The sequence below is a fragment of the Podarcis melisellensis genome (genome assembly GCF_964234715.1).
Source record: "Podarcis melisellensis genome assembly, chromosome: 1".
NCBI lineage: Eukaryota > Metazoa > Chordata > Lepidosauria > Squamata > Lacertidae > Podarcis > Podarcis melisellensis.
Genome location: NC_138528.1, coordinates 80,997,878 through 81,024,351, shown reverse-complemented (window position 1 = coordinate 81,024,351; position 26,474 = coordinate 80,997,878). Strand labels below are relative to the sequence as shown.

Here is a 26,474-nt window from a genome sequence, read left to right as displayed (position 1 = left end):
CTCAAGTGGTGCCTGCTGGAGTGCCGCCTTGGTAGTGTGGCTTCTGTCAGGGATGGTTTGCGGGGCAACTTGGCCCAAGGGCTATGACATTCTGCACTTTGCATAGCTGGGTCTACAGGCCAGTGCCTGTTCAGTGGCTAACCCTAGACAACAGCTCTGTTTAGGAAGTGGTGCCATGGAGAGGTTGAGCGACCAATGTTGAGTGAGTGGCTAGATTTTGCTTTCACAGTGCCTAGTGTCATGAAATGAAAACCACCATCCATGTTGAAGTAGAAACTGAAGTGCTTCTCCTTGGGAGACAGACCCTCCTTTATAGGAGTCCACCTCAAGGAAAGTGGTGGACTCTCCTTTCATTGGAGGCTTCTAAGCAGAGGTTAGTCAGGGATTCTTTAGCTGTAATTCCTCCATTGTAGAGGGTTGGACTAGTTAAGCCCCAGGGTCCCTTTCAACTCTGATTCTCTCCTTCCTATTCCCATTTTAACTCCTGAAGACCAGTAGTATATCACACCATACTTAGAAGTCTGGTTCACCTATAACACTAAGTCCAAACACATTGAAGTGTGGATGAGTGAGCCTGCAGGTACTCAGAGCAGAACATGCGGCCACTTCACATCTATTCTAGTCCTACTGCCACTGCCACAGTACTAAGAACTAAGCCATGGCTTGGCTTATTTGGGACCTTCAAGACCAGGCTCATGGTTTACCTCACTCCAGATGAGCCATGCGTGGTAAGTCACAAACAAACCTTGGCTACAACTTGTGGTTTGATGTAATGCTAGCCCAAACCATGGCTTAACTCTGGGTAACAGCAGCAGGACAGGAGCAAACCAGCTGTGATTTTTGCCCAGAGTACCCCCAAACCCATTCCCTCATGGTTTGCCTTAATGTTAGGCTTGAAGTGGGCCAGTGTGTGCTTGTATTGATTACTGATGGTTCAGAGTATGTATCTGTGTAACGGGATGCCCAGCAAAGAAGTGGAGTTAGCTGCTGTAGTGCTTTCTAGAGAACATCCTGGATATGGGGATCTTGGTGTAAAAAATAATAATAAGCCAGAGTTCTTCATTTAAGCTGCTGTAGAACCATCAAAACTTCCTTGCCCTAGCTGCTCATAATGGCAACCCACGTTCTTTGATAGCAAAGTGCCCTCAAATTCAGACACACCAGGATGAAGTAGCATGAAGGAAATGTCTCGGGTAGATGTGGAGAAAACCCCCAGATGACTTTTTTTTTGAGGCTTTTAAGCCAAGCTCATCTTGCCTTTCCCTTTCTGTTTGATTACTGCTAGCTATTTGCGTTTTGTACTTCTCAACCTCAGGGGTAGGGTTGAGGAAGTAGACAGCGCCAAAGGATACTTATTAAGCTTGCGGTTGCTATTTTGAGTCCTGTTTAGAAGTTCTGCCCCAACAGGGATGGAAACTGTTTGGGATGCACACAAGAACAGAGCTGCAGGGGTCTGCAAGGTGGTGTTGAACTTGAGTGCTCTACTTGGAAGATCCTGCATTTAATTCCTTTTCATTCTGGAGGGGAGAGGTCTGCTGAGATGGGTCACCCTTATTCTTTTTGTAGGATGGAGATGGGACTTGAGACTTTTGAGCTGTTGTGGCCATGGGCTGCTTTTCCCAGTCTCTGAACTGTTTTCTCAAGGTGATCTTCCATGTGCTTTAGTTAGCTCTCTTAGTTAAGAGCTCTTGGTGCCTTTTCGGTTGTGGCAGCATGCAGTCTTTTTTAGTTCTCTCTGGGATGCTGCATTCTCTCCCTGCATAGGGTTTCGTAGATGGACAGGAGAACTTGTCCGTTTCTCTCTCCACCTGTGAGGAAGCGTAAACCTCTTAAGGAGCTACCTAACACTCTGCAACCTATATGTATCGTGTTACTTGCTAATTGCTCCAGACCAGCCTTCTAGCTTCTTCACTTTATGGTGAGCCATAAACTCAACCATAAACTCAGGAAGCCACAGGTGACTTCCACTCCCCCGCCCCCCCTTATTTCCCCTGATTGTGGACACAATGCACCACTATTTTCTTTTACAGAACGGCCGTTTCTTGGGCAATGCTGACCTGGAGAGACAGAAATTCTCTGAACTGAAACTCAACGGACCACAGGTAAAGAACGGAACTGAAAACTTCTTTCTGGCAGGTGGCACTAGTTTGCTGAAGGTGTTGTTGCTTTTTTCAAGGGGATCTAACCTGATGTGAAAATTCGGGCTGGATTCTTTGAGGTTCTCCAATCTGTAGCCTGTGGTGGGTGGGATGGGCCTACGTTTTTCCTCCATAAAATGTTGAGAAACTGTTATGCACGTGGAGAGGAAGTCTGAGTCACTTTCTCTCCTACTCTTGCGTTGAATGGAAAGCCACTCAGTTGACGTCCTATTTTGTTGCATGAATTTACTGTGGTTTGAACTGGAACTTGGGTTCAAAAGCCTTAAATAGCAATGTCTAAAGAAAAAAAAAAAACCCTTTTGTGTATGCGTTTCCTGAGAGAGAGACTGGGTATTAAAGGGAACTTGGCAGGTTGTGCCTGGCTTATGGGAAGTGTGCAGAATTGTCTGGGCAGAATTGGGCTGCTGCTGATCTGTATCTCTGTCTCCGTAGGACCACAGTCACCTCATATACAGCACCATTCCCAGGATGCAAGACCCAGGACAGATTGTGGAAGAGACCTACACTATGGAGGAGGATCCCGAGGGTGCCATGTCAGTTATTTCGGTGGAGACCTCTGATGATGGGAAAACTCGCCGTACAGAGACCACGGTGAGAGGCTTGAGAAGAATTGCAGGTTCTGATATTATGAAATGTGCCCCTTATTTAGTAGCTGGGTTGGGAAGAGATTAGGCTTGTGTGTACCAGACACTCGACAGCAAAGAACCACTGGGCAGTGGCATAGCGTGAGGGGTGCAGGGGGGGGCGGCCGCACCGGGCGCAACATCTGGGGGTTAGGGTTAGAGGGCGCAAATCCACAGGTTAGGGGGCGCAAATTACTTGCCTTGCCCCGGGTGCTGACAACCCACGCTATGCCACTGTCGCTGGGGCTTAGAACACCCAAACAAGCGGTGTTTTAAATTTCCATTAGTGGCAGCTGCCTCTATGCAGTGATCTAAAGTAGTTTTCGCTGCTTCGTTTGTTATCCCCAAAAGTCTATGCAGGCACAGTGAAGGCAACTTAATTCACCAGTAGAGGGAGGCCTGCAGGATTGCACTCGCTCCCCTCCCTCATTTCTGGGAGCATGAATTCAACCTGTCTAGCCTAACTACCATTCATGTTTATTGGTGGTGATGTAGACAGCAGACAGAACTCACCAAGGTAACCATTTTAACAGAGGAGCAGGATATAAGCTGGGCAGGAAGGAGGGCGCATGTGATTCTGCCACCAGCTCCTAATAGCTTAGCCAGGCTTAACCAATGGGCAATATTGCATTGTGCTTAACCAAAGTGTCCCAGAAGCAGGATTCTGAGAACTGCAGCTCTGCCAGTTCTCTCAGCAAGAAAACATTTAGAGTTGGACTTAACTCGCCTGCAGTGCACAAGTTTTGCAAGCACCTGCAAAGGTCTATGAAAGGTGTACCACCATGTGGTGTTGAGCTTCCCGCTTACATCATGGCTAATGGCAAAGGATGATGGGAGTTGTAGTCCAGCATCTGGAGGGTGCCACATTAGCTACCCCGCCGTCTAGAAAGACGGCCCAGAACAAGAGCCGCAGAGGGTAAAAAGAGCAAGACCATGTGGAAGTAATGGGGAAATACCACAAAGAAATCAGTGATTCCAGCTTGGCACTGACTACTTTGGGGTCAAAGGCGCTGGCAGATGCCTAACAGCTCCCGTTACTCTTGTGTAGGTGAAGAAGGTTGTGAAGACCATGACCACGCGCACAGTGCAGCAAGTTCCTGTTGGCCCCGATGGGCTGCCTGTGGATGGCTCTCCAGTCCCCAACAACTACATCCAGACCATGGATAGGAACTTCAGGAAAAACACCAATGGCGGCCCTGGGGCCTACATGAGCCAGCCGGGCACAGCTACCCTCCCGCGAAACTACCACTACCCAGATGGCTACGGCCGCCCGTACGAGGACAGCTACCACGGCAGCGAGCACAACTACGGCAGCCTGTCCCGTGTGACGCGCATCGACGAGCGCTACCGCCCCTCCATGGACGGCTACCGGGCCCCCAGTCGGCAGGATGTCTATGGGCCTCAGCCGCAGGTGCGGGTAGGGGGAAGCAACATGGACTTGAACCGCTTCCACCCAGAGCCTTACGGGTTGGAGGACGACCAGCGCAGCATGGGATACGATGACCTCGATTACGGCACCATGCCAGACTATGGTACTGCCAGGCGGACTGGGACTCCCTCCGACCCTCGCCAGAGACTCAGGTAGGAGCATTCTGCTTGGCAATCTAGGGCAGATGGTGGCAATGATTCTGCCATGATATAGAATCTGTTAAAGCGACGCTGGAGGGGTGGACATGCGCTCATTCTTCAGAAACATGGTGAAGACATGCTTTTACCATAGCTCTTTGAGACACTGCTGTCGTTCCGAGTGACAATGCAGTCTCTAAAGCGAGATTTAGAGTTGTACAGACTTGGCCTTGGGATTCAGGGATGAGCAGAATTTTTCTAGAGGACTCTGCTCATCTGCTTTTGTCCCTTCAGTTAAAAGGGAAAAGGCTGAAAATGTTCTTTCCAGTAAACCTTCCAAAAATGTGCCGCTGAATGTGTGGTGATAATTGTAAGGAGCTTGTGGTCTTTTTGGCCTCAAGAGGAAGTATATTGAGAGCTCAGCGTGATGGCTATTTTCTGGGTGAAAAGTCGCCATTCACATGTTACCTCTTGCCGTGTGCTAAGCGATCATAAGCAAGCCACTCCATTAGTCCTCCTCTGCAGTATCCTCCACCTTCAATGTGGGGATGATCCTAAGCTAGCTCTGCAGGACTCTTGTGAAGAATTCTTGAGTGTGTGTATGAGGAGTCTCACTAAGGTGCTAGATAAGGCCTAACTATAATAAGATGGCATCTCTGATGCCGGTACTATGAGGTACTCTTCATTCCTTCCCGTTGTGACAGTGAATCCTGTTGTCACTGCAGCATGAAAATGAGCCTTGCAGTTGCACAGCTGTGCCAAGAAGACCCTGACTGCATTTTTCTGTTGCGCATACAGGTAGCAGTGATTGGTTCACAGGTGTAGAGCCAGGGGCTTCAGGGCTCTGTATCAAGATTCAAATACTTGCATGGTGTATAAATCTTACTAAATAAATAGATAAACCTAGGGCTTACCAGGTTTTTTGTGTGTGGCCTGGGGTCATATTTGGAAATCTAAAACTGTCATGGTCACCACAAAATACCCAGTATACCTGAAGGAGCGTCTCCACTCGCATTGTTCACCCCGGACACTGAGGTCCGGCCTTCTGGCGATTCCCTCACTGTGAGAAGAGAGGTTACAGGGAACCAGACAGAGGGCCTTTTCGGTTGTGGCGCCCGCCCTGTGGAACGCCCTCCCATCAGATGTCCAAGAAATAAACAACTATCTGACTTTTAGAAGACATCTGAAGGCAGCCCTGTTTAGGGAAGTTTTTAATGTTTGATGTTTTCTTACGTTTTGAGCTGCTTCTTATGTTGGGAGCTGCCCAGAGCGGCTGGGGAAACCCAGCCAGATGGGCGGGGTAGAAATAAATATCATCATCATCATCATCATCATCATCATTCCACACAGGAAAAACAGCCAGAACTTGCCCACCACAAACAAAAAAACCTAAAACGTGTAAAATGGGCAACATGCCCCCCAAAACAAATAAAGCAGACACATGCACATACACCCCCCCCTCAGAGACACACACCCAAAGAGCAGGCAAAATACCCTCAAACAGATTTTTAAAAAGTTGACACATTCATGCTTGCTTTCTCTTGTATCAACCTAAAAAAAGGAATCTGCTGCCCACTCTCCAATCTCAGAGATTTAGCAGGCAGTGGCTTTTTCCCCCTGAGAAGTTTCAAAAGAAGGCTGCTGCATCATCTTTCTTCCTTTCCAGTGAAGAATGCCGCTGGGCTTACATGGGACCCAAAGGTGTTCTAGGAAATGGAAAGCGAGAGGTGGGGCAGCTGGCGGCCGGCAGTTCTCTTTCCAGCCAGTGCAGCTGCTGCTGCTGAAATGTAAAAAAAATAGGAACAACAACAAAGTAGGAAGTGGTTGCAGTTGCCAGATGGGCACCAAGAGTTGTGTGTTCCGATGTCTGCAAGTGCTGCATGGGGAACCCCAGACTTAACCTTCTCTTTTCTTGTTTGCCTAATGGTGGCATAGGTTTACAGTTAAATGGGTGTTTTCAGATGGGGGCTTAAGGCTACAAATAGGTCAATGGCAACATTTTTTTAAAAAATTGATTTCACCCAGAAAGGGTAAATCCCCCAGAAAGGGTAAATGGGGTGGAGATTCAGATTATAGTAGGCTGATGACACCGGCATTGTGTGGATGCTGTGAAAAACTTCTATGTGTGAGAAGCACTGATCCCACAGTAAAGGCCTGTCCCCTTGCTTTGGTGTAGTATGATCTTGCGAATATCAGCTTCCATTGAAAAACCCCCGCATCCCAACCACCCAGACTTAAATACCCTGATTTGTTGTGGAGACACAGGGTTGATAATTTATCTTAGCTATTCAGATAGAAAGAGGGTTGTTAAAAGTTCAGGCTTTTGGCAAAATGGAGCTGAATAGTCGCAAACTCCACGGCATAGTTTCCATTCCTCTTCTGTGGTCTCCTACCTGTCTTCTGCTGCTTCGTGTCAGTTTCTGTCTCTGCCTGTCCTTCGCTCAGTGTTGACCCAGAGTATTCATCCTCAGCACAATTTCAGTTCTGTTCACCCCCTTCCACTGTATACAGTATTCTGCAGATTAAAGTACATGGATTAAAGGTATGTAAAATGACTATCTTGTCTAATACTCCTTTGCTGGTTGACATTGCTGTCAGAGAGGAAGAATTTTGACCACCTTGACTAACCCCTGAAGTAGGTGACTTTGTCATTAATTGGTTGTGGTAGCTTTTGGCTGCAGAACTGAGGCCTAGAAGGGGAGAAGTGGTGTCTTCTGCCTGACCTGCACAGCTTCTAAACTCTGCAGGTTTTTGATGGAGCAGAGTGATGGCTTCTCTTGCCCGACTGACTTCATGAATGTTAACAATGGATGTATTGCCCAGGACGCATCAGGGCAGGGTGGGTTAGGGGAGGCTGAAATTCTGCAAAACCTGCTGCTTGGGCCCAGTGGACAACTTCATCCAGTTTTGGCTTCTCAACAGATAAACAAGATCTCCAAGAACGCATAGGAGATCTCTTGTGTTCAGGATCTCCTGAGGATTCTCAAATTACTTCAGAGCAGCTGCAGTCCTACCCCATCCCAGTTTGGACTGCTCTTGCTGGACAGGTGGTGATGGTGCAGTGTTTTGTTTTTCTGTGGAAATGTTTCTGTTTCATGAGTTCGTCAGGAGCAATAAAGGGATGTTTTGATGCTGTTTTGAGCATGATTTGGTGGAAAGGTGGGATACAAATTTAACAATAACAAAAATAATGCCTGAAAACTCAGGACTGCTTAAAATGCCCATAACCTCAGGCTTTTTTTGCTGCTAATGCATGTGGCATCTTAAGTTTAGCCAGAGGAGTGAACAATTAAGCGACTTGCTCACGTGATTATAGAAAAGCGGCTCCTTCCTGTGCTGTATTGTTCTGACCTGTGACCTGCACAGTTAACATTGATGCATAAAAGCTGCTCCAGTAGAATTTCCAAACGTGGAGTTTGACTGCCAGTTCTGAAATTGCTGTGCTTTGTGCAAGCAAATAAAGGTTGAATAAACTATTTATTATTTATATTTATTATTTTTTCCACCTTTCCTTCGAGAAGCTCAAGGTGGTATATATACATGGTTCTTTCCCTTTCCACATCTTTATCCTCATGACAACCGTGTGAGGTAGGTCAGTCTGAGAGAGTGCCTGAGCAAAGGTATGTTCATTGAGCTTCAACACTGATTGTGGATTTGAACCCTGGTCTCCTAGGTTCTAGTCCAGTACTCTAACCACTCTGCTACACTGGCTCTGTGGAATCCATGGAATTGTAGAGTTGAAAGGGGTTACGAGGGTAATAATAATAATAATAATAATAATAATAATAATAATAATAATTCATTATTTATACCCCGTCATCTAGTCCAACCCCTTGCAATGCAGGAATCTTTTGCCCAACATGGGACTCAAACCCACAACCCTGAGATTACTGTATTTTCCGCCCCATAGGATGCACCTAGTTTTTTTTTGGGGGGGGGAATAAAGGAAAAAAAATATTTCCCCCCCCCAGGTGCGGGGCTGGGGCGGGGGAAGCGCCCCACGGCTAGCGGAGCGAAGCCCGAAGCTTGGGGTGTGCTGAGCTCAGCTCGCCCCAAGCTTCTGGGTGCCGGCAAGCTCTCCGCTAGCCGTGGGAGAGCCGCGCGACTTTGAGAGTTGCATCTCCCATGACTAGTGGATAGCTTCCTGAAGCCTGGAGAGCGAGAGGGGTTGGTGCGCACCGACCCCCCTCGCTCTCCAGGCTTCAGCGAAAGCCTGCATTCGCCCCATAGGACGCACACACATTTCCCCTTCATTTTTGGAGGGGGAAAAGTATGTCCTATAGGGCGAAAAATACGGTAAGTGTCTCATGCTTTACCGACTGAGCTCTCTCTTCATGCTGCCACCTCCTGTGTTGAGCTGTGTGTGCGTGTCTGTTGTCCATTCTCTTTCCTATGATGGTAACTAGCCAGATAACATCTTTACTTGTTCTGAGTAAGGAACTGAACTTTACTACTTTTTTTTTTTAACCATTGTGACTTGGCAGCTTGCCCTTGCGAAGAAAGGCCTCAACAGCCTTTTAGTATGTTCAGTGTCCTCTAGCTCAGTAATCTGCCATGAAGGTCAGGAGACCCACTTGCGAGCATTCTGCTAAACTTCTGAGGCATGCACAAAAAACACCAGGAGGTGATGTGGTCTGACAGTAAGCCACTGTAGAGGATTGATTCCCTCGCCCCCCACCCCGTGCTCTCGTATTTTCACACGGAAAGTCGGTACGGGTTGGTTTGCTGCTTTGAGGCGATATGATGGTTTTGATGAAGTTTCCCAGAACAGCTGCCAGGCCCAAGTGTTGCCTTTTGAAGAGCCCCAGTTTGAATCCCTTGCAGTGAGAAGGGAGGGGTTAAAGTTTGGACGAGTGTCTCTTGTATGCTCTGTGATCTAAGAGATTAGGGCATGTAGGGAACAGTATTTGTGGTTTCAAAAATAACCCAGAGCTATGCGACTGTCTTGTATGAACACGTTTTCAAGCTGGAAAGCAACTGCCAAGTCAACGGCACTTTCCCTCCAGAAGGCAGCTTGGACACTTGCAGTCTGGTGCACAGTGGTCTTCAAACTTCCTTCCTTCAGGGGCTTATTTCCACACTGACTTGTCTGATAAGGAGCTGGTATTTGCCTGTCCTTTTGTGTTTCAGTGGATATTAGGGTGCCTTCTCTGTTTATGTAGGCCACTGGCCAGGCCTTTCAGGCTGTGCTATTGTTCTGAATGTTCACTGTTGAATGAACCCCATGCAACAATGGCCATACAAGAAAGGGAGGTAATGGGAGGCCCCGCCTTAGATGGAAGCTTCATTGCTTTGCCATAGCAAATTTCCTTGATGGGTTGCCTACAAAATATACGCTGAAAACCACCCGTCTGACGCAGTGCTTTGGAACTGGGCTGGGCATCATGCAGCTCCTGAGGAATCACTTGTGAAAATCTATGAAAGCAAAAGCTTAATGCACTTTAAAACAAAAATAAAAAACAGCAGCTTCCTCATAGAATACAGGCTGTTAAAATGCTGAAAAATTGGAAGTGAGGCATTAAGGCAGGCATAGGCAAACTCGGCGGCACTCCAGATGTTTTTGGGACTACAACTCCCATCATCCCTAGCTAACAGGACCAGGGTCAGGGATGATGGAAGTTGTAGTCCCAAAAACATCTGGAGGGCCAAATTTGCCTATGCTTGCATTAAGAAGTCAGAAGTCACCCTTTCAGCTCTCATTACAGCTAAATTAGTGGGCTAACTCAAATTTGTCTTGCTTGAACATAAGTTCCACAATATGTGCATCATGCCCTGCAATATGTGCATCATGCCCTGCAAATGTGACTTCAACTATGTTCTTGGTGTTTTTTAAAAATGTGACATGAGATGCAGCAAGAACATTTAACCACAAGCCAGCTTGACAAGAATATGTTTGCTACAGATATGGATATGGAATCTGAAATCATGTTGCCTGATAAGGGATGGGTCGTCGTCCCTAATTTGTGCTTGCAATTTATAGGCCACCCAATAATCAGAGTTCTCTGAGGCAGCTTACAGGATTTTTTAAAAGCACACATAATAATAGAAACAACAAAATAAAACCAAAGCAACAGTGTTAAATCACAAATCACTTTAAAACAAAGTGGAGGAAAATAATTTTTTCAGCAACCAATCTGTTTAAAACCAATGAAAGTAGGGGCTCTGCCTTTCCAAAGCTGCTGTGTTCGCTGACTAAACCTAGTTGCTTTCTGGATTATTGCCATCTCTGCTTAAAGAGCAGGTGAATCTTGAAACCCGTCCACTCTCATTCAGGCATTTAACTTTGAATCAGAGCAAACCAGGGGCGACGACTTATAAAAAATATTGGGGGGGGGCCCATACCGACTTATAAAAAATATTGGGGGGGGCCCAAGACCTCCAAACCGCTGCTGCTGGGGGAACGAAAGGGGCGGGCCCCGGGCTGCCCCGACCTTAAGTGAACCTGTGAGGGCCCGCCCTTTGCGGCAGCCGATTGGCTGCCGCCGTGGGCAGTGAATATTAATGAGCTAGGGGGAATCCCCGCTTCTCGCAGGGCTGACGCCAGCCCCCTGAGATTGTTGATGGGTCGAGAGCCCGCAACCCCACCCCCTCTCTAGATCGGGAGTGGCTTTGTTTTAACTCATTACTGAATGTATTTTAAAAGGTAACTATCGTCAAACAAGGAAAATAAAAAATACCAACATAATTTTGTGATTTTACAAAGCATAATATAACTAATAATTTTCTTAAATTATTGGGGGGGCAGAGCCCCCCCCAAACGAATTTTTGAGGGGGCTCGGGCCCCCTCAGGCCCCATAGAGTCGGCGCCTATGGAGCAAACAATGACTAGGGAATTGGCTTCTTATTAGCTGGGCAGAGCAACATTTTCAGAGCAGAGGAACACATTAATTCGGTGGGAAAGTAGTTAGAAGCTGAATACTAGCAGTGGAGAGAATTCTCTCTCTCTCTTTCTCTCTCCCCCCCTCTCTCTCCCTCCCTCCCTCGCTCCCTCCCCCCTCCCTATTGTCTCTTTTTCTCTCCACTTTTTTGGGTGGGAGGTGCTGCATGCGCTTTGCAGGTTTCCCACCTGTGTCTTAAAAACATGGAAATTTGATCATACAAGCAGTCCCACCCCCCCACCCCCCGCAATGTATGCTTGAATATTTGAAGATGAAAATGAAGACTATGCCTTCTGCCCTCCCCATGATTTCAGGTGGCATTCCTTGGGGCCACACACTCCTCGGTTGCCTCTTTCACCCCATGGGACCACTTGCTTCCTCCATTCCAGCTTTGGGACCACTCTGTCAGGATCCCACTCCTGGCCAAGGCTTGGGTAGGGAGATCAGGCAGTATGCTGAGGTTATGAAGAAGTGCCTTCCTCTGACTTGGGCTGGTTTCCCAGCTACTCTGGCGTTGTCCATCACCAGCTCTAATTGGTCTTGCACAAGCATCTCTCCCAATGTTGCTGCTGCTACCCACTTCCTTTTCTTTTCTTAACCACAGGCGCCAGAGCCTGATCTCGAGAGACCGTATACGTGTAAAGCATGACAGCTCCACTATGCAGATATAATTCCTTGTCCCTTGGGAGGCTCCCCAGTCCTGGACCAGACCACTAGTGTGAAGTCTGCGCTTTGCTACTAAGCGGTGGCTCCCCCTAAGTTGATTCAGCAAGGAAGCTGCAAAGGAAGGAGCTCTTCTCATTAGGCCCCCTTTGGCCCAACATTCATGCGTGCAAAACCACTCCAGACAGTGGGTGGAGAAGGCCTTAGGTGTACGTCCTTGGCAGTGCATCTGTGTGGGCACAAATGACAGGTGTTGGAGATGCACTGTGTGTGTTTACACCCTGAAAGCAGGGTGGGCTGGGGGTTTCTGCTGGACCCCATTTCTGAAGGAGTCTGCGAAGATGCACATCTTGTTGTCTCCTTTCGGGTTGCAAAGCATTGGGGTAGTTTGGCAAAAGCAAAACAAGTCTTGAGTAATCATCATCACCATCAACTTGGTGTGTGGGTGTCCAGGATAGAATATATTTTTTTGGGGGGGGGGAGGAAGTTGGGTAATCTTGACATTGCTTTCTTTGTGCACGCTTGGTTTGGGTATCAACTGTGGGCTTACTTGCTTTTAGAACTATGCATTGCATATGGATATAGATAAGGACCCAGGGACTTGGTGCTGAGGATGCTGATCCAGGTTGCTGCATTTTAAACGGGGATTGGGGAAGCTTTGCATGCTTTACAGATTGGAGAGATGGAGCACAGCTTAACCAGCCACACACAACTCTGCTCCCAAAGTGGGAGATCGGTTCCTGGTGAGACTCCCTGGGTCCTTCTTGTGCAGTTCTGTTTCCAGCAGTAAGAATGTTTTAAAGGAATGTGGAGCCACCTGGAACATTAAACCTGTGAGGCTGATCTCAGGGTCAGGGGATCCTTGGCCATCTCCATCTTTACCTAAAAACCTTCCTTGGACACTGTTTAAGCTTCTGTTCCTTTAAGGCAGTGGAAGCATCAGTTTTCCTGCATGTTGCAGAGCTTGCATCCATTCATGCCATGTGAATAGTTTGTGAAAAAAGGTATCCTGATGCTACAGACCCCTGTAACCATTTTGTCCTTGTAGCACCATGATGAAAGGGACTTATGCTTTCCTTGAGGATGTTAAAAACAGTCCCCAGACCTTTTCTACCACTCTCTCTCATCCCTTCCCTACCTTCACCTAGCCACTTTTCTCTTTCTCTCTCCTCCCTCCCACCTTCTATTGCTTCAGTCACACTTTCCAGGGTACAGGGTGTCTCTTAAGAGGGTGACTGGGACAGGTTGGGAATCTCATGGCTGAGCCAAGTTTGCAGTGCAGGTCTTGCTTTTATATTTAGAAGGGATCTTGGGGAGTTAAGTCAGCACCCTGCATAGCGGGTGACACCTGGCTTGAGAGCAGTACATGTGAAAAGGATCTAGGAGTCTTGGTTGACCACAAACTTGACATGAGCCAACAGTGTGACGCGGCAGCTAAAAAAGCCAATGCAATTCTGGGCTGCATCAATAAGAGTATAGCATCTAGATCAAGGGAAGTAATAGTGCCACTGTATTCTGCTCTGGTCAGACCTCACCTGGAGTACTGTGTCCAGTTCTGGGCACCACAGTTCAAGAAGGACACTGACAAACTGGAACGTGTCCAGAGGAGGGCAACCAAAATGGTCAAAGGCCTGGAAACTATGCCTTATGAGGAACGGCTAAGGGAGCTGGGCATGTTTAGCCTGGAGAAGAGGAGGTTAAGGGGTGATATGATAGCCATGTTCAAATATATAAAAGGATGTCACATAGAGGAGGGAGAAAGGTTGTTTTCTGCTGCTCCAGAGAAGCGGACACGGAGCAATGGATCCAAACTACAAGAAAGAAGATTCCACCTAATCATTAGGAAGAACTTCCTGACAGTAACAGATAGGTAGCCGTGTTGGTCTGCCATAGTCAAAACAAAAAAAATTTCCTTCCAGTAGCACCTTAAAGACCAACTAAGTTAGTTCTTGGTATGAGCTTTCGTGTGCATGCACACTTCTTCAGATACACTTCTTCAGGTGTTCCTGACAGTAAGAGCTGTTCGACAGTGGAATTTGCTGCCAAGGAGTGTGGTGGAGTCTCCTTCTTTGGAGGTCTTTAAGCAGAGGCTTGACAACCATATGTCAGGAGTGCTCTGATGGTGTTTCCTGCTTGGCAGGGGGTTGGACTCGATGGCCCTTGTGGTCTCTTCCAACTCTATGATTCTATGATTCTGTGAAATGTAAGACCTCCAGAGGCATTTGCAGTCATTTGCTCCTAAGCAGATCTTGAGTGTGTTCAGCTTGGGTGTGTGGTAGCTCAGTTGTGCCATGTCAGAATTTGGTGTCCTTGAAATCTCACCATCTAATCTAACGGGAGTGTCTGCCTGGCTTAATAACTGCACACTGGAAGTATTGCAAAGCGGAAGGCCTGGCTGAATAAAGCACTGGAAGTCTTCTTCTGAATCTTGGGTGTGTTTGGGGCAGGAGCAGGTTGGATGACCTACAAAATGCAATGCCTGCGGTTTGACACAGATGGTGCCAAGTTGCCCTCTGGTGGCCAGGCTGCAGTAAGGTACGCGAAGTGTCTATAACTTAAAGGAGGCGAAAGGTGCTGGAAAAATCCCCGGTGACAAAACTACCTGAGAACTTGCTCACCTCTCTTTAAGAACAACAACTATTTCTTCCTGGGCCCAGCTTAAACCGCTAGTGTAAGCTGCTGTCATTGTTATTGTCTGCTTCTAATTTCAAGACAATCCCAGCACTTGGGTGCTTGACCCCGAGAGCTTGTGGTCACCTACGTATCTGAATACTTGAACAAGAAAGGAAAGTCAAGGTGATGCAGGGAAAGAGGGCCTTCTCACTTGGTTATACTAGGAAGTTCTGCCACCACCTGTTCCTTGCAGCGGTTCTCAACCTGTGGGTCCCCAGATGTTGTTGGACTACAACTCCCATCATCCCTGAGCTCTGGCCTTGTTAGCTATGGGTGATGGGAGTTGTAGTTCAACAGCATCTGGGGATCCACAGGTTGAGAAAGGCTGTGCTAGAGGATTGGCTGTTCAGGCACAGCTTTTTGGGCCACACTTTCAGCTTTTAGCATGGCAGCAGTGGGGATGCTATGGCATGACTGGGTCCCTGCGTTACCTTACTTATCCTACCAAGAAATTTAAACAGGTGGTTGGTGATGGTGGAACCCCTTCTCAAGCCTTGTCCCACAGGTCTCTTCTGTAGATAGGCAGACCAGCCTGGTTCCTGTCTGTGGCAGTTCAGCTGCTTTGGATGACTGACGGATCCTGAAAGTAACTTGCTTCTCTTCCTCCCTCCTTTGCAGGAGTTACGAGGACATGTTGGTGGATGATTTGGCTAGAGACCAGTACTACTGGGCCCCCCTGGCCCAGCACGAGAGGGGCAGCCTAGCCAGCATGGATAGCCTGCAGAAAGGGGGCCCGCCCCCGCCCAACTGGCGCCAGCCCGAGCTCCCCGAGGTGATCGCCATGCTGGGCTTCCGCCTGGATGCGGTGAAGTCCAACGCTGCGGCCTACCTGCAGCACCTGTGCTACCGCAACGACAAGGTGAAGACGGAGGTGCGCAAGATGAAGGGCATTCCGGTGCTGGTGGAGCTGCTGGACCACCCCAAGAAGGAGGTGCACTACGGGGCATGCGGGGCCCTGAAGAACATCTCCTACGGCCGGGACCAGGACAACAAGATCGCCATCAAGAACTGCGACGGTGTCCCTGCTCTGGTGCGGCTGCTAAGGAAGGCGCGCGACATGGACCTCACCGAGGTCATCACAGGTAATTTCTGGGCCTTGGGAGGGAAGGTGGGGGTGGAGGCATCAGAGCTCTTCCAGGCACTCCTTGACCAGGCAAATGCTTTCTCTTGGCGCAGGAACACTCTGGAACCTGTCCTCTCACGACTCGATAAAAATGGCCATTGTGGACAATGCCTTACATGCCCTCACGGATGAGGTCATCATCCCACACTCTGGATGGGAGAGGGAGCCCAGCGAGGACTCGAAACCCCGCCACATAGAGTGGGAGTCGGTGCTCACCAACACCATTGGCTGCCTTAGGTAAGCTGGGGCTGCCCTGCACCTCCAGGCACACCTGCGCGCTCCGTGTGCTGGAGGCCGTTGATCTGCAGGTGAGCGTTAAGCAGACATCCGAGTGACCCTCCTGTAGGTGCCTGGCTGGTGTTCATGGTGAGCACATTCCAAAAGTTGGATGCCACCACACAAAAGGCCCTGTTCTTAGCCTGATGTTTGCCAGCTTACTGGGAGGAGGCTTTGGTAGAAGTGAGATGAACCATTAGACTGGACTCTTGGGGCTGAGATTGGTGCCTTCTAATAAACTGGAGATGCTCTAACTTGAGAAGATCAAAGAACTCCTGCTCTGCCTTAATGTTGAATTCCTGACTGCAGGTCTTCGGAGCAACTCTGGTGTCTGTCCCCTAATTCTGGCTGGGCTAAGAGATGGGCCACACAGAGAGGGAAGAAGATGAAGTTGCTGGTCTTCCTGGCTGCTGTGTGTGTGTGTTTTGCAGCAGCAGAAAATTGGGTGACAGTCAGAGAGGCCGTGTGGGAGCTGAAATAGATAGCCCATGAGGTTTACAATTAGCCTGACTAGGGCTGTGTAGCAGGTTGTATGAGGAAAATACATGATGTCTGAAGGTTCCCAGATTTCAAGCCAGGGGCTTGAAATCTCCACACACAAACCCAGCACAGACCTGAGAGTGAAAATGTGGCCTAAATTTAAGCACAGGGAAGCAGACAGGCTTTAACAGTCACTACCTGATAGTGTCTCCATCTTTCTAACGTTTCTTTTTCTCTTTTTGTAGAAATGTCAGCTCGGAGAGGAGTGAAGCCCGCCGAAAGTTGCGGGAGTGTGATGGGCTAGTGGATGCCCTCATCTACATTGTCCAAGCAGAGATTGGCCAGAAAGATTTAGACAGCAAGGTAAAGGGAGTGTGGGAGGAGGTAGCCCTATTCTAGTTGTCACTTGCCCTTCTTGGGGTAGGGAGAGATTATTCTGCACCAAATGCAATGTGCTGTGTTTGCCTGTCTTCTGATTTTCCCCTTTTCTGAGAGCGGCATTTAGGTGGTTATGAGAGGCTTTACAGGGCCTGAGTCGGAGAGTCTTTAATTTTCACCCATACCAGGAACATTTCTCCCATTTTATAAAGAGGAGATTCCCAATAAAGCACATAGATGTATCCGTTTTCTCTTCCCCACCCCAGATCCATCTTTGTAAAGTTGGGCATAATGTTTGCCCCGCCTGCCCTTTTGTAGGGAGCTGCCGCTTCACAAAGTGGTATTCCACTTGGGTCTCTGGGTTGTTTCACAGATGCACTAAGGCAGCTTGTCTCTTCCCACCTCCCCCCCCCCAGCTGATGCCTTTTACATCAGGATAGGGAGCTGGATCAGCTGGTGGGCCAGATCATTAATCCCGCACCAGCAAGCCAGCTTTGACAAAGCTCCACTGGACTGTTGTAAGCAGCTGGCTGGTGATTACAGGAGGCCCCTTTGAAGTCTGTTTGCAGGCACAGCTTGGATTCAGACAACACCTGCAAATGGACAATGTGGGGCTCACAGATGGTGGCCCCCTCAGTTGCACTAGGCAGTTCCCAACGGGCAACACCTTGGTGCATCTAATCTTGATAGGGCTTGCTGTCAGTGCCCATCAGTGAGGAGAGGGCATATTGGCTCCTCAAAGCCTGAATGTGTTGCTGCTGTCAGATGCCCCCAAATTTTTGTCCCAAGGTGCAGAACACTACCAGAACTCCTGCTTTTCCACCTTTCTTGTACTTGCTTATTCTTGTGCACGCAACTCCCGACCTCTTGAATTTCTGTGACCTTGATGCCCATCTTGAGGAACTGCCTGTCTTTTGCCAGCTTGTGGAGAACTGTGTTTGCCTCCTGAGGAACCTGTCCTACCAGGTGCACCGTGAGATCCCCCACGCAGAGCGTTACCAGGAAGTGCCCCTCAATGCGGCCAACAACACCGGTCCCCATGCAGCCAGCTGCTTTGGTGCCAAAAAGGGCAAAGGTAGGATTGCCTTGTTCCCTGCCCAGCCTTGCATAGACGGGGTCGGGCTGGAGGACGGCAGGGAGAGATGTTTCTGAGTGCTGCTTAGGTTGTCCTTGGCCTTGTAAGGACAAGCTGCTGCTTTTCCACTGAAGCGTTCTACAGCTGCAGTAACTTTTCCTGGCTCTCCTGCTCTTTTGTCTCTCAAGGCCTGATGACTGGTCTTTTTGGTGTGTCAATCAAGGTGATGGATGGGGGTTTTCGACTAATTTGTGGCCTCTTTCCCCTTCTCTTTTGCTTTCCTTCCAAATGGCCTGTGAATCCTGCTGGCATCTCTACTCTCTTGCCTCCCTTCTCCCCTCTCCTCCTCCTCCGCCCAAAGACGAGTGGTTCTCGAGAGGTGAGTTGAGCTTTTTTCCTGGGGGGCGGGGGTGGGACTTGCTTGTTTCTGTAAAACATGTGATTTTGCAAGCTCCTTCCAAAGCTTTCCTCTGCCCTCCTTGCGGCTGTGGCCAAACCTAACCAGTAGCTCAAGCACACAGTACTGTTCTGTGCTTGAAGAATTTGTTGCCCTTGACAATGCTGAGTTCATAGTCTTGCATTCTGCTGGGGGCGCACCTAAGAACTCCCTTCAAGGCAAGGAGCACTGGGTGCAGAGAGGACTAGCATCAAAGCTGCCTGTGATGGGGAATCTTGTAGGCATCCAGCTATTTCTGGTTTACCGGGTCCTGTCAGGCCCAACCGGCATAGCCCAGGAGTCAAGAATAGTGGGAACAGGGGTCCAGCAACTTCTAGAGAGTCACAGGCTGGTCTCCCCTGCGCCACACCTTTTCAGATGCAAGCACAAAATGTGAATGTGACAAAGCATGTTTGGAGATGCATGTATTGTACATGGGTGCCTGTCAGAAAGCTGCCACTTGGCTGTAATTCTCAGCTAGTGTAATCTCTCCGTGTGAACTGACCTTTTCTCTTTGAGACATGAAATCATGAGATGTCAGAGGGTGGGAAGAGATAATAATGCCCATGGAAAAAGCAGCTAAGTAACCTCCTTGTCGTTGTGCCTGACTTCTGCTGCGAGAGGAGCCCTTTCCTTAATTCTCTGTTTCCTGCTGTGCTTGTTTTCCTTTCCTGCTTACTTGTGCCACTCCTGGTCTTTGCGACATTCACTCCTCCCCCACCCTGCAATAGTTAACTTGAAAAAAACACGGCTCTTGAACAGAGTAGATGGTGCAGATTGGGAGAATGCCAGCTGTGCATTATTATGCTCAGCTTGTATCGCCTCCCAAGGAAACCTCCTTCTTGGACCCTAACCAAAGACATTGCATTGACTTGCATGCTGCATGTTTCCTGGGTGCGGGTGGTGAAAGTGCCAGAGCAGGGCGTGTGGTGCAACAGCTGCCTGAGGCAGGAGAGCACTGGCCCCAATCTCAATGCTGGTGTGGCGTGGTTAGTGTGGAACAGCAAGAAGTCAGGCCTGTTTTGCTTGACAGCTGTGCAGGGCTGCTAGTCTGTGTGCTTCTTTAGCCTTGGCAGTTTTGAATTGAGTAGAGTGGGGTAGAGTGGGACCATAGTTCAGTGGTAGAAATCCTGATTTTTAAAAGTTCTTCTTTCAGTTTCTAAAAATACATATAACAAACAATTCCCCTATACCCCCAGCACACAGGAAGCATTCCTCGCATATACAATGTACTTAGTTCAGTCAAATGTTAGTAAATTGTTTAGAATAGAATGCATCCGTTAATTCATTCCTGGAATCTCCAGTTAAAGCAAGGGTGGGATGGGGGTGAGAAGAGCAGAAGTAGAGACTGCTGGATCAGGCCAATGACCCTCTGGTTGCTGCTGGACTCCAGCTTCCGTCAGTCCCAGCCAGCATGCCCAGGGATCATGAGAACTGGAGGCCAGCAACCTAGGGAGAACCGCGGGTTCCCCAGCCTTCAGTAGAAGGATCTCTGGTGGCAGTACTGCACAAAGGCTCTGTGACTGGAGATCCACTGCCAGTTATTGCCAACAGTACGGGGGTCAGTGTGTTGGTGATGAAGAGCTTTTGGAAATTCTCCCTCTCTCCAGTTCCTTTTCCTAATATTGTTTGTTTGGGTTTCCCTCCCTACAAGGTAAAAAACCGGCAGAGGATCCTTCTACCGATATCGTAGACTTCCCCAAAAGACCAACCCCTGCAAAAGGTAATGTTTCTTACCCTTTTTCTGGGCAAGGGCAATGGCTTGTTTGATTTCCCATAGTAGGGAAGCCTCCCTGCTTGAGACACTGAGTAGCCACAGCTAGTCGGAATAGACAACACAGAGCTAGATGGACAAATGTCTGATCTCGTTTAAGGCAGCTTCTTAAAAGTACCCCTTTCTCACTTTTGGATGGGGGGTGGGCAGAGTAAATTTGTTTTAACGACTTCTCCTGTGTGGTATCTTGTTGTGTGCGCTCCCACATGATCAGCCTTTAATGCAGGCAAAGGACATGAGATGTGTAAAAGGTTTGGGTGAAGGTGGGAGATTCTTGAACTTCTCAGCAAAGGTGTGGCACGCAGGTGTACTGGGAAAATAGCCATTCTTGCTCTGTGGCTGCAGTTTCCTTATCTGAAAGATGACTGAATAGCATTGATCCAGCAGAGTGTCTAGATCAGTTGGCAAAACATATTTATATTTATATAAAACATATAAATAATATTAAATTAAATATAAATATTAAAAATAAATAAATAAAATTATAAAAATAAATAAAATACAGTATGATGCTAAGGGGGAAATAATACATATTTGCCATCATTTTAGTGCTAGGCAGTGTTGGCACCAGGCAGTTCTGCCACGGGGAGGGTTTTTTTATTTTTTCTTACCAAGGGGGCACTGCTATTCCCCCCCCCCCAGGCCACCACCCATATTGTGAGGAGCTCTTTGGGGAAGAGTTCCAGCTCAGTGGTAACCATCTTCTTCTCGTGCAGAAGGTCCTGGAGTCATGACCAGTGTTCAGAGCACTGAACTAAATAAACCCAAGTTCATAAGGCAGCTTCCTTTGTTCCTGGTGGGGGGGGGTACCTAAAAGGGAGCTTGGCAGGCTTGACGTGAAACTTCCTTCTCTGCCTTTTTGCTAGGTTATGAGCTCCTCTTCCAGCCGGAAATTGTCCGCATATATATTTCCCTGTTGAAGGAGAGCAAAACTCAAGCTATCTTAGAAGCTTCAGCAGGAGCCATCCAGAATTTGTGTGCTGGGCGTTGGACGGTGAGTGGGCCACCCGAGAGAGGCAGGGACTGCAAACTGGGATCCGCCTTCTTCTTTAATTAAAAAAGACCTATCTTGGGCAAAGGTTTGTAGTTAAGGCTGCGGGCAAAGCAGAGAGGCCTCATTGTGCATAAGTGATAGGAGTCCCATCCGGTCCATCCTAGCATCCCTGCGCATGTTGAACTGGACAAGCAGGTCCAGTTTAGAAGGCAGCAGCCATGGAAGTCCCTGGCAATGTTCTCTGTGCTCCTTTCATGGCTGCAAGGACCGTCCATTCACGGATCCCTTCAATAGCTTTTCATGTCTAGGCTGTAGTCTCGGCCTGATGGGGAATTTCCGGAGTGCAATAGTGAAGTCAACATTGTGGTTAAGAAGGCATTTGGCAAGCTGGGTGTTAACTATAAAAACAAACAGCTGGTCTCCGCATTGGATTGACTGTGGACTTTTGCTATGGGAAAAGTCCTAAGGAAACTGAGCTCTCACTGTACTAATGTTGTGGGAACGCAGAGGTAAGGCCAGGGGCATTTTGTTCAGGAAAAATAAAATTATTCCTGGGTATGGAGCCCACTTCTTGGGTAGATCTAATAGCTTCTCATGTAGCTCTTTCACTAAGCCAAGTGTCTTGTGTTTTCTCTCTTTGCAGTATGGGCGGTACATCCGCTCTGCGTTGCGCCAGGAGAAAGGCCTCTCTGCCATTGCGGACCTGCTGACTTATGACAGCGAGCGTGTGGTGAAAGCTGCGTCTGGAGCCCTGCGCAACCTGGCTGTGGATTCCCGTAACAAAGAGCTGATAGGTGAGAGCAGGAAGGAAAGGCTCTTTGGTGGATTTCTTGTCCTGTCTCAGCAGTTGGGTGTGGGTAACACTTCGGGGGGGGGGGGATCCTTTCCAAAACACATGCTAGCTGAGTTATGCCAAGAATCAGCCAAGCCAAACACAACTCATGCTGCTTCTTGAAAGATGCTCAGTGCCAGGGAACGCACTGCTGGTCAGGGTCCCTGTGCCCTTAGGCAGTAGGATAATTGTGGGTTTGTGATCATTATTGATCAAGAATCATAGTAGAATATGGAAAGGTGGAGGTTGGCGAGAAAAGCCTTTGCCAACCTGGTGCCCTCCATCAGCCCCAGTCAGCATGGCCAAGTTTAGGAGTCCTGGGAGTTGGAGTCCATCCAACAGCCTCTAGAGGGCACCAGATTTGGGGAAACTGGCATAAAGTGTGCAAGGTTCAAGTGTTTTGAGGGTTTCTAGGCTTCTCCAGTATATATTTATTTATATAAACTTCAATTTCCGTCTACAACAAACAACATGGCTCCAAAGTAAGGGTTGATGGGAGCTGTAGTCCCAACAAGAGCACTAGCATTTTGTTATGGCTTCTCCTGTCACCTAGCTAAATGAGGCTTGGCTGGCAACTTGCTCTGCTGGGTGAATGAATGAAGTTCTGACAGTTGCATTCCCTTGATCAGCCGAGAACAGAATCCTCCCTCTCCGCTATATTCAGCCTGTGCCTTATATCAGTTTCATGGTAGGAGAGCCTTCGAAGTCTAAGAGTCTGTTGGGAAATTCTGCTTCTGTCTTCTGATCACTTCTGTTTATATTGTTCTTTTCCCTCTAACCAACTCTGATCATCTCCCTTTCCTAGGCAAGCATGCCATCCCCAGTTTAGTGAAGAATTTGCCAGGGGGACAGCAAACGCCGGCTAAGAACCTCTCTGAAGATACTGTGGTCTCTGTGTTAAATACCATAAATGAGGTCATTCTGGATAACTTGGAAGCAGCCAAGAAACTGCGGGAGACGCAAGGCATTGAGAAACTGGTGCTGATCAATAAATCCGGGTGGGTGCAGCTCCCAAGGGGGTTAAGTAGAGGGTGCCTGCACAGATTTCTACAAACCCCCCCCCCCATCCTTCTCTTAGGAAGCTTATGGGCTGGACTGTTTGTTCTTTTGTAATAATCTTACGTTCTCTCCTCCTAGGAACCGCTCAGAGAGAGAAATCAGAGCAGCTGCTCTTGTACTGCAGACAATCTGGGGGTATAAGGAATTGCGGAAGCCACTGGAGAAGGAAGGATGGAAGAAGTCTGACTTCCAGGTATCTGGGAGTTAAACCAGGGGTGGAATTTTCTGAAAACCCCAATGTTGAGCTTATCCACATGGATTTTTTGTCCTAATCCCCGCCTTACTCGCCAAGAAGAGAGTTCTCCCCACTTCAGTTCCACTAAAAAAACAAACAATTCTAGCATGTTATGCACAGTCTTAATATGTGTACACTCTAGGATTCCTAAAGTAACCAGCACCTAAACAGAAAAAATACAGCACTGCATATAACTATACAAATACAGTTATATTAACATATAAGATTATGCCGCAGAAATATAGCACAACGTGTGTTTTGACTTTGATACGTGTGACGGTGGGTTTCAACAAATGAGCCCCCCATCAGCAGAAAGGCTTTTGTAACGGGGTGTCCCCATATGTCCTCCAAATTGACACTGGAGAGGTCAGGGGAGCCCCCAGAACACCATGTGGGGCAGGAGAGGGAGTGTCATTTCGACTGGCAAGCAGAAATGCTTCCCCCAATTGAACACTTGACATCGTGCAATGTTGTTTCTTTTGTATAATTTTGCATATAATTTATTGGACTGGGTTCAGGCGCTTGATGCACAAGGGTGCTCCAGTGTAAGAGGAAAGCTTGATGAAGCCAGAACTGCCAAAATTATGTACAAATCCGTTCAAAATGGATTCCTCCCTTGTCCAGCATTCTCACCTCTACACCACACTGTGTCAAAAGAGCAAAGGGTGAATCCAGCCTTTCAGTTGAAGGCCTAGGTTCTCAGGGCAGGCTGCATTCAACACCTGCGAAAGCTTGTTTCTGCAGCCCTGTCCTCTTTAATGGGCGTGTTTGTGTTGGGGTGCACCTAAAGCCCCCATGGATGGCAGCCTATGCATTGAAGTGCTGAGGAAATACTTAGGTAGCTAGGAACATCAGCACTAATGGCAGCTTAAATATACCAGCTGGTTCCTTCTTTTCAGGTGAACCGGAGTAACAGTACTCGAAACCAGGGTGGCAACTCCTTTGATGACAGCACCTTGCCCCTCATTGATAAGAACCAAAAAGGAGGTAAGTGCAAGATTAGTTGTAACTTTTAACATGATATTTATTTTGTTTAAGACACTCTTCATTATCACTGAGCTGCAGCAAGAGCCCATGAGTCAAAGAGCAAGATAAAAAAAAGAGTGAATGCATTTGTTTTTTGAAAGGGTGCAGCAACACAAAACGTCATCATTCAAAACTGTCGAAAGTTGCAATCTGTAGAAGGATTTTAAGAATATTAATATTTGCCCCTAATCAGTATTTCTAGCATAGTGAAAGGGAATGACCAAAATTGCCAGCAGGTTTTCTGCTGGTGGGAAACTTCTGCTGTGACCTTAATTGAATGGCTTACTCTTAATGCCGCTATAGATAAGACAAGTCCCACATTAGTCAAAACAAGGAGCAAGGACTTTGTTGCTAACTGCGCTGATTTTTATATTTTGTGCAGACAAGAAATCTTCTCGAGAGGAGATCCAAATGGGCAACATTGGACCAGGTATGGGAGATTCAGTGGTGTGTGTGTGTGTGTGTGTGTGAGAGAGAGAGAGAGAGAGGGGGGGGTAGAGATTGATTGATTGACTGACTGGCTGGATGACTCATTCATTCATTACTGCTGGATATACTCCAGCACCCTTCTGTGTATAGCAGTGTTCTAAACCTGTCTCCAAAACCTAGTGGGCCACAGGTGCTTTGTCATCTAACTCAGTCCTGTACATGTGAACACACCAATGCATAGCCAGTCCAGCTGTGCTCTGCTAGGTCCTTGCCAGCGCTGTCCATCAACCCCACAGAGGTAGCTAATCCTCCTGCCACTTAGTAGCTGGAAGTCTAGTTTTGCTAAGAATAAAGCACAACCAGTGCTGTTACTGGTAAGGTAAGTTGAGTATAGTTTCTCTGGCTTCAGTGCGCTTGCATCCTGCTAATAAAATGCAGTAGGTAGCTGCATTAGGGGGATAGCCTTGCTTTTATGTAGGCAATCAGCCAATGATAGATCCCTTCTAGCCTTTCCAAAATGAAACAGGATTCATCTTTCCCCTCTAGATGCTTACAGCTAATACATTCTCGTTATCTTCAGGTTGACACAGCTTTTCCAGAAACTAAGGCTGGCATAGGTCTCCCTCCCTTAAATTAGCGGGCTTATTGCACTCTAGGGTGTCCCAGGGCTAGGCAGCATTGTGGTGAGTCCTCTTTCCCCCCCAGTTCCATTGAGCTAGCTAGTAGGGAGAATACCGAGTGGAGAGAAGAATGCGGAGGGAATGATGGTCAGTGTTCTGTGTGCACACGACTTCTCATGTGTAATTCAGCAAGGAAGGAGAAGATGATGCTTGTTCCCTGGCTGGCTGGGGAAATGTAAGTTGACTCTTGACACAGAGGAAGGGAAGAATGTGTCCTTGCTTACCTTGGGCCCATGTGATGTTTCCTCATATCAAGCCTTCCTCTTCATTTCAGACAATTACTCTACACTGAACGAGCGGGACCATAATAGGACATTGGAACGATCTGGAGAAGAAATGGAATCTATGAAGGGAGCCCCACTGATGGTAAAGACTGGGATATGCCCATTGAGGGAGACCTCTGGCATAGGTGTTTCTGGGCGCGGGTAGCAAAAAAGATGGGGAGAGAACCAGAGAAGCTTGCTGTCCAAGCTTATTTTGTAGTTTATATATCCCTTGACATGTTTAAAGACAAACAAAACCCTCAAAGCTTAGAAGACCAAGGATTTCTAGAACTGAATAATGCACTGGGAATAGTGTTGGTACAAACCATCTCTCCCCCCCCAATGTTTTTTGGGGGGCTGCAGAGTTGTTAACTAAACACCTAACCCATGCTTGTTGACTATTCACACCTTCAACTCAGCCTCTCTTTCATTTTCCCCAGTGACTTCTCAGTTAGACTTCTTGCTCCCTTTTCTCCCCTTCCTACATAACAATCCGTCCTTACTAACAATGTGTGTGTCTACAGCAGGAGGAAGGGCAGGAATCCTATGCGGAGAGTGATGCGTTGCTTTATCCTCCTATGGTATGTCCCGTGGCTTTGGTGCTCTTCTGCTTCTGTATCCAAAAGCAGGGGAGAGGAAAATCTGGCCTGTTCCTCAAATCAATAAATCAAGCATTCGCAGGGGCAAAATCTGGGACACTGCTTAACAATCCACTTTTCAGAGACCCGCCTCACTGAGGACACTTGGAGTTTGGCTTGCTTGATTCCATGCCTGCTTGCTCTATATAAATCTTCTCCTTGTTGCCATTGGACTTGTGGCTATGTTAACCTTGGCTTTCTTGTCTCTCTCCAC

The 26,474-nt window shown here is 47.9% G+C and overlaps 1 protein-coding gene and 1 long non-coding RNA gene across 12 annotated transcripts in view; one reads left to right on the top strand and one right to left on the bottom strand.

Annotated features, from left to right (window-relative positions):
* Positions 1-26,474, top strand: part of CTNND1 (catenin delta 1) — a 57,667-nt gene that overhangs the window by 29,016 nt on the left and 2,177 nt on the right. For 7 of the 10 annotated variants that reach the window (XM_081906184.1, XM_081906185.1, XM_081906181.1 and 4 more), the window contains 17 exons: positions 2,031-2,102; positions 2,592-2,750; positions 3,831-4,363; positions 15,181-15,644; positions 15,739-15,922; positions 16,687-16,804; positions 17,741-17,894; positions 18,256-18,273; positions 19,985-20,053; positions 20,971-21,098; positions 21,742-21,892; positions 22,736-22,928; positions 23,068-23,182; positions 24,124-24,211; positions 24,633-24,680; positions 25,634-25,725; positions 26,147-26,203. In XM_081906184.1, the coding sequence (XP_081762310.1) occupies positions 2,031-2,102; positions 2,592-2,750; positions 3,831-4,363; positions 15,181-15,644; positions 15,739-15,922; positions 16,687-16,804; positions 17,741-17,894; positions 18,256-18,273; positions 19,985-20,053; positions 20,971-21,098; positions 21,742-21,892; positions 22,736-22,928; positions 23,068-23,182; positions 24,124-24,211; positions 24,633-24,680; positions 25,634-25,725; positions 26,147-26,203 (2,643 nt within the window). The remainder of the gene's footprint in view (positions 1-2,030; positions 2,103-2,591; positions 2,751-3,830; positions 4,364-15,180; positions 15,645-15,738; positions 15,923-16,686; positions 16,805-17,740; positions 17,895-18,255; positions 18,274-19,984; positions 20,054-20,970; positions 21,099-21,741; positions 21,893-22,735; positions 22,929-23,067; positions 23,183-24,123; positions 24,212-24,632; positions 24,681-25,633; positions 25,726-26,146; positions 26,204-26,474) is intronic. The other 3 variants (XM_081906188.1, XM_081906187.1, XM_081906186.1) reach the window with 2 other exon arrangements.
* On the bottom strand, positions 1,368-15,167 carry LOC309367064. Of its 2 annotated transcripts, none has more exons than XR_014166935.1 (3): positions 14,508-15,167; positions 6,742-6,863; positions 1,368-1,808 (listed from the first exon to the last, which is right to left on the bottom strand). It is a non-coding gene; the product is annotated as an uncharacterized lncRNA (long non-coding RNA). The 2 variants fall into 2 exon arrangements; XR_014166936.1 differs by lacking the exon at positions 14,508-15,167 and adding an exon at positions 8,665-9,903.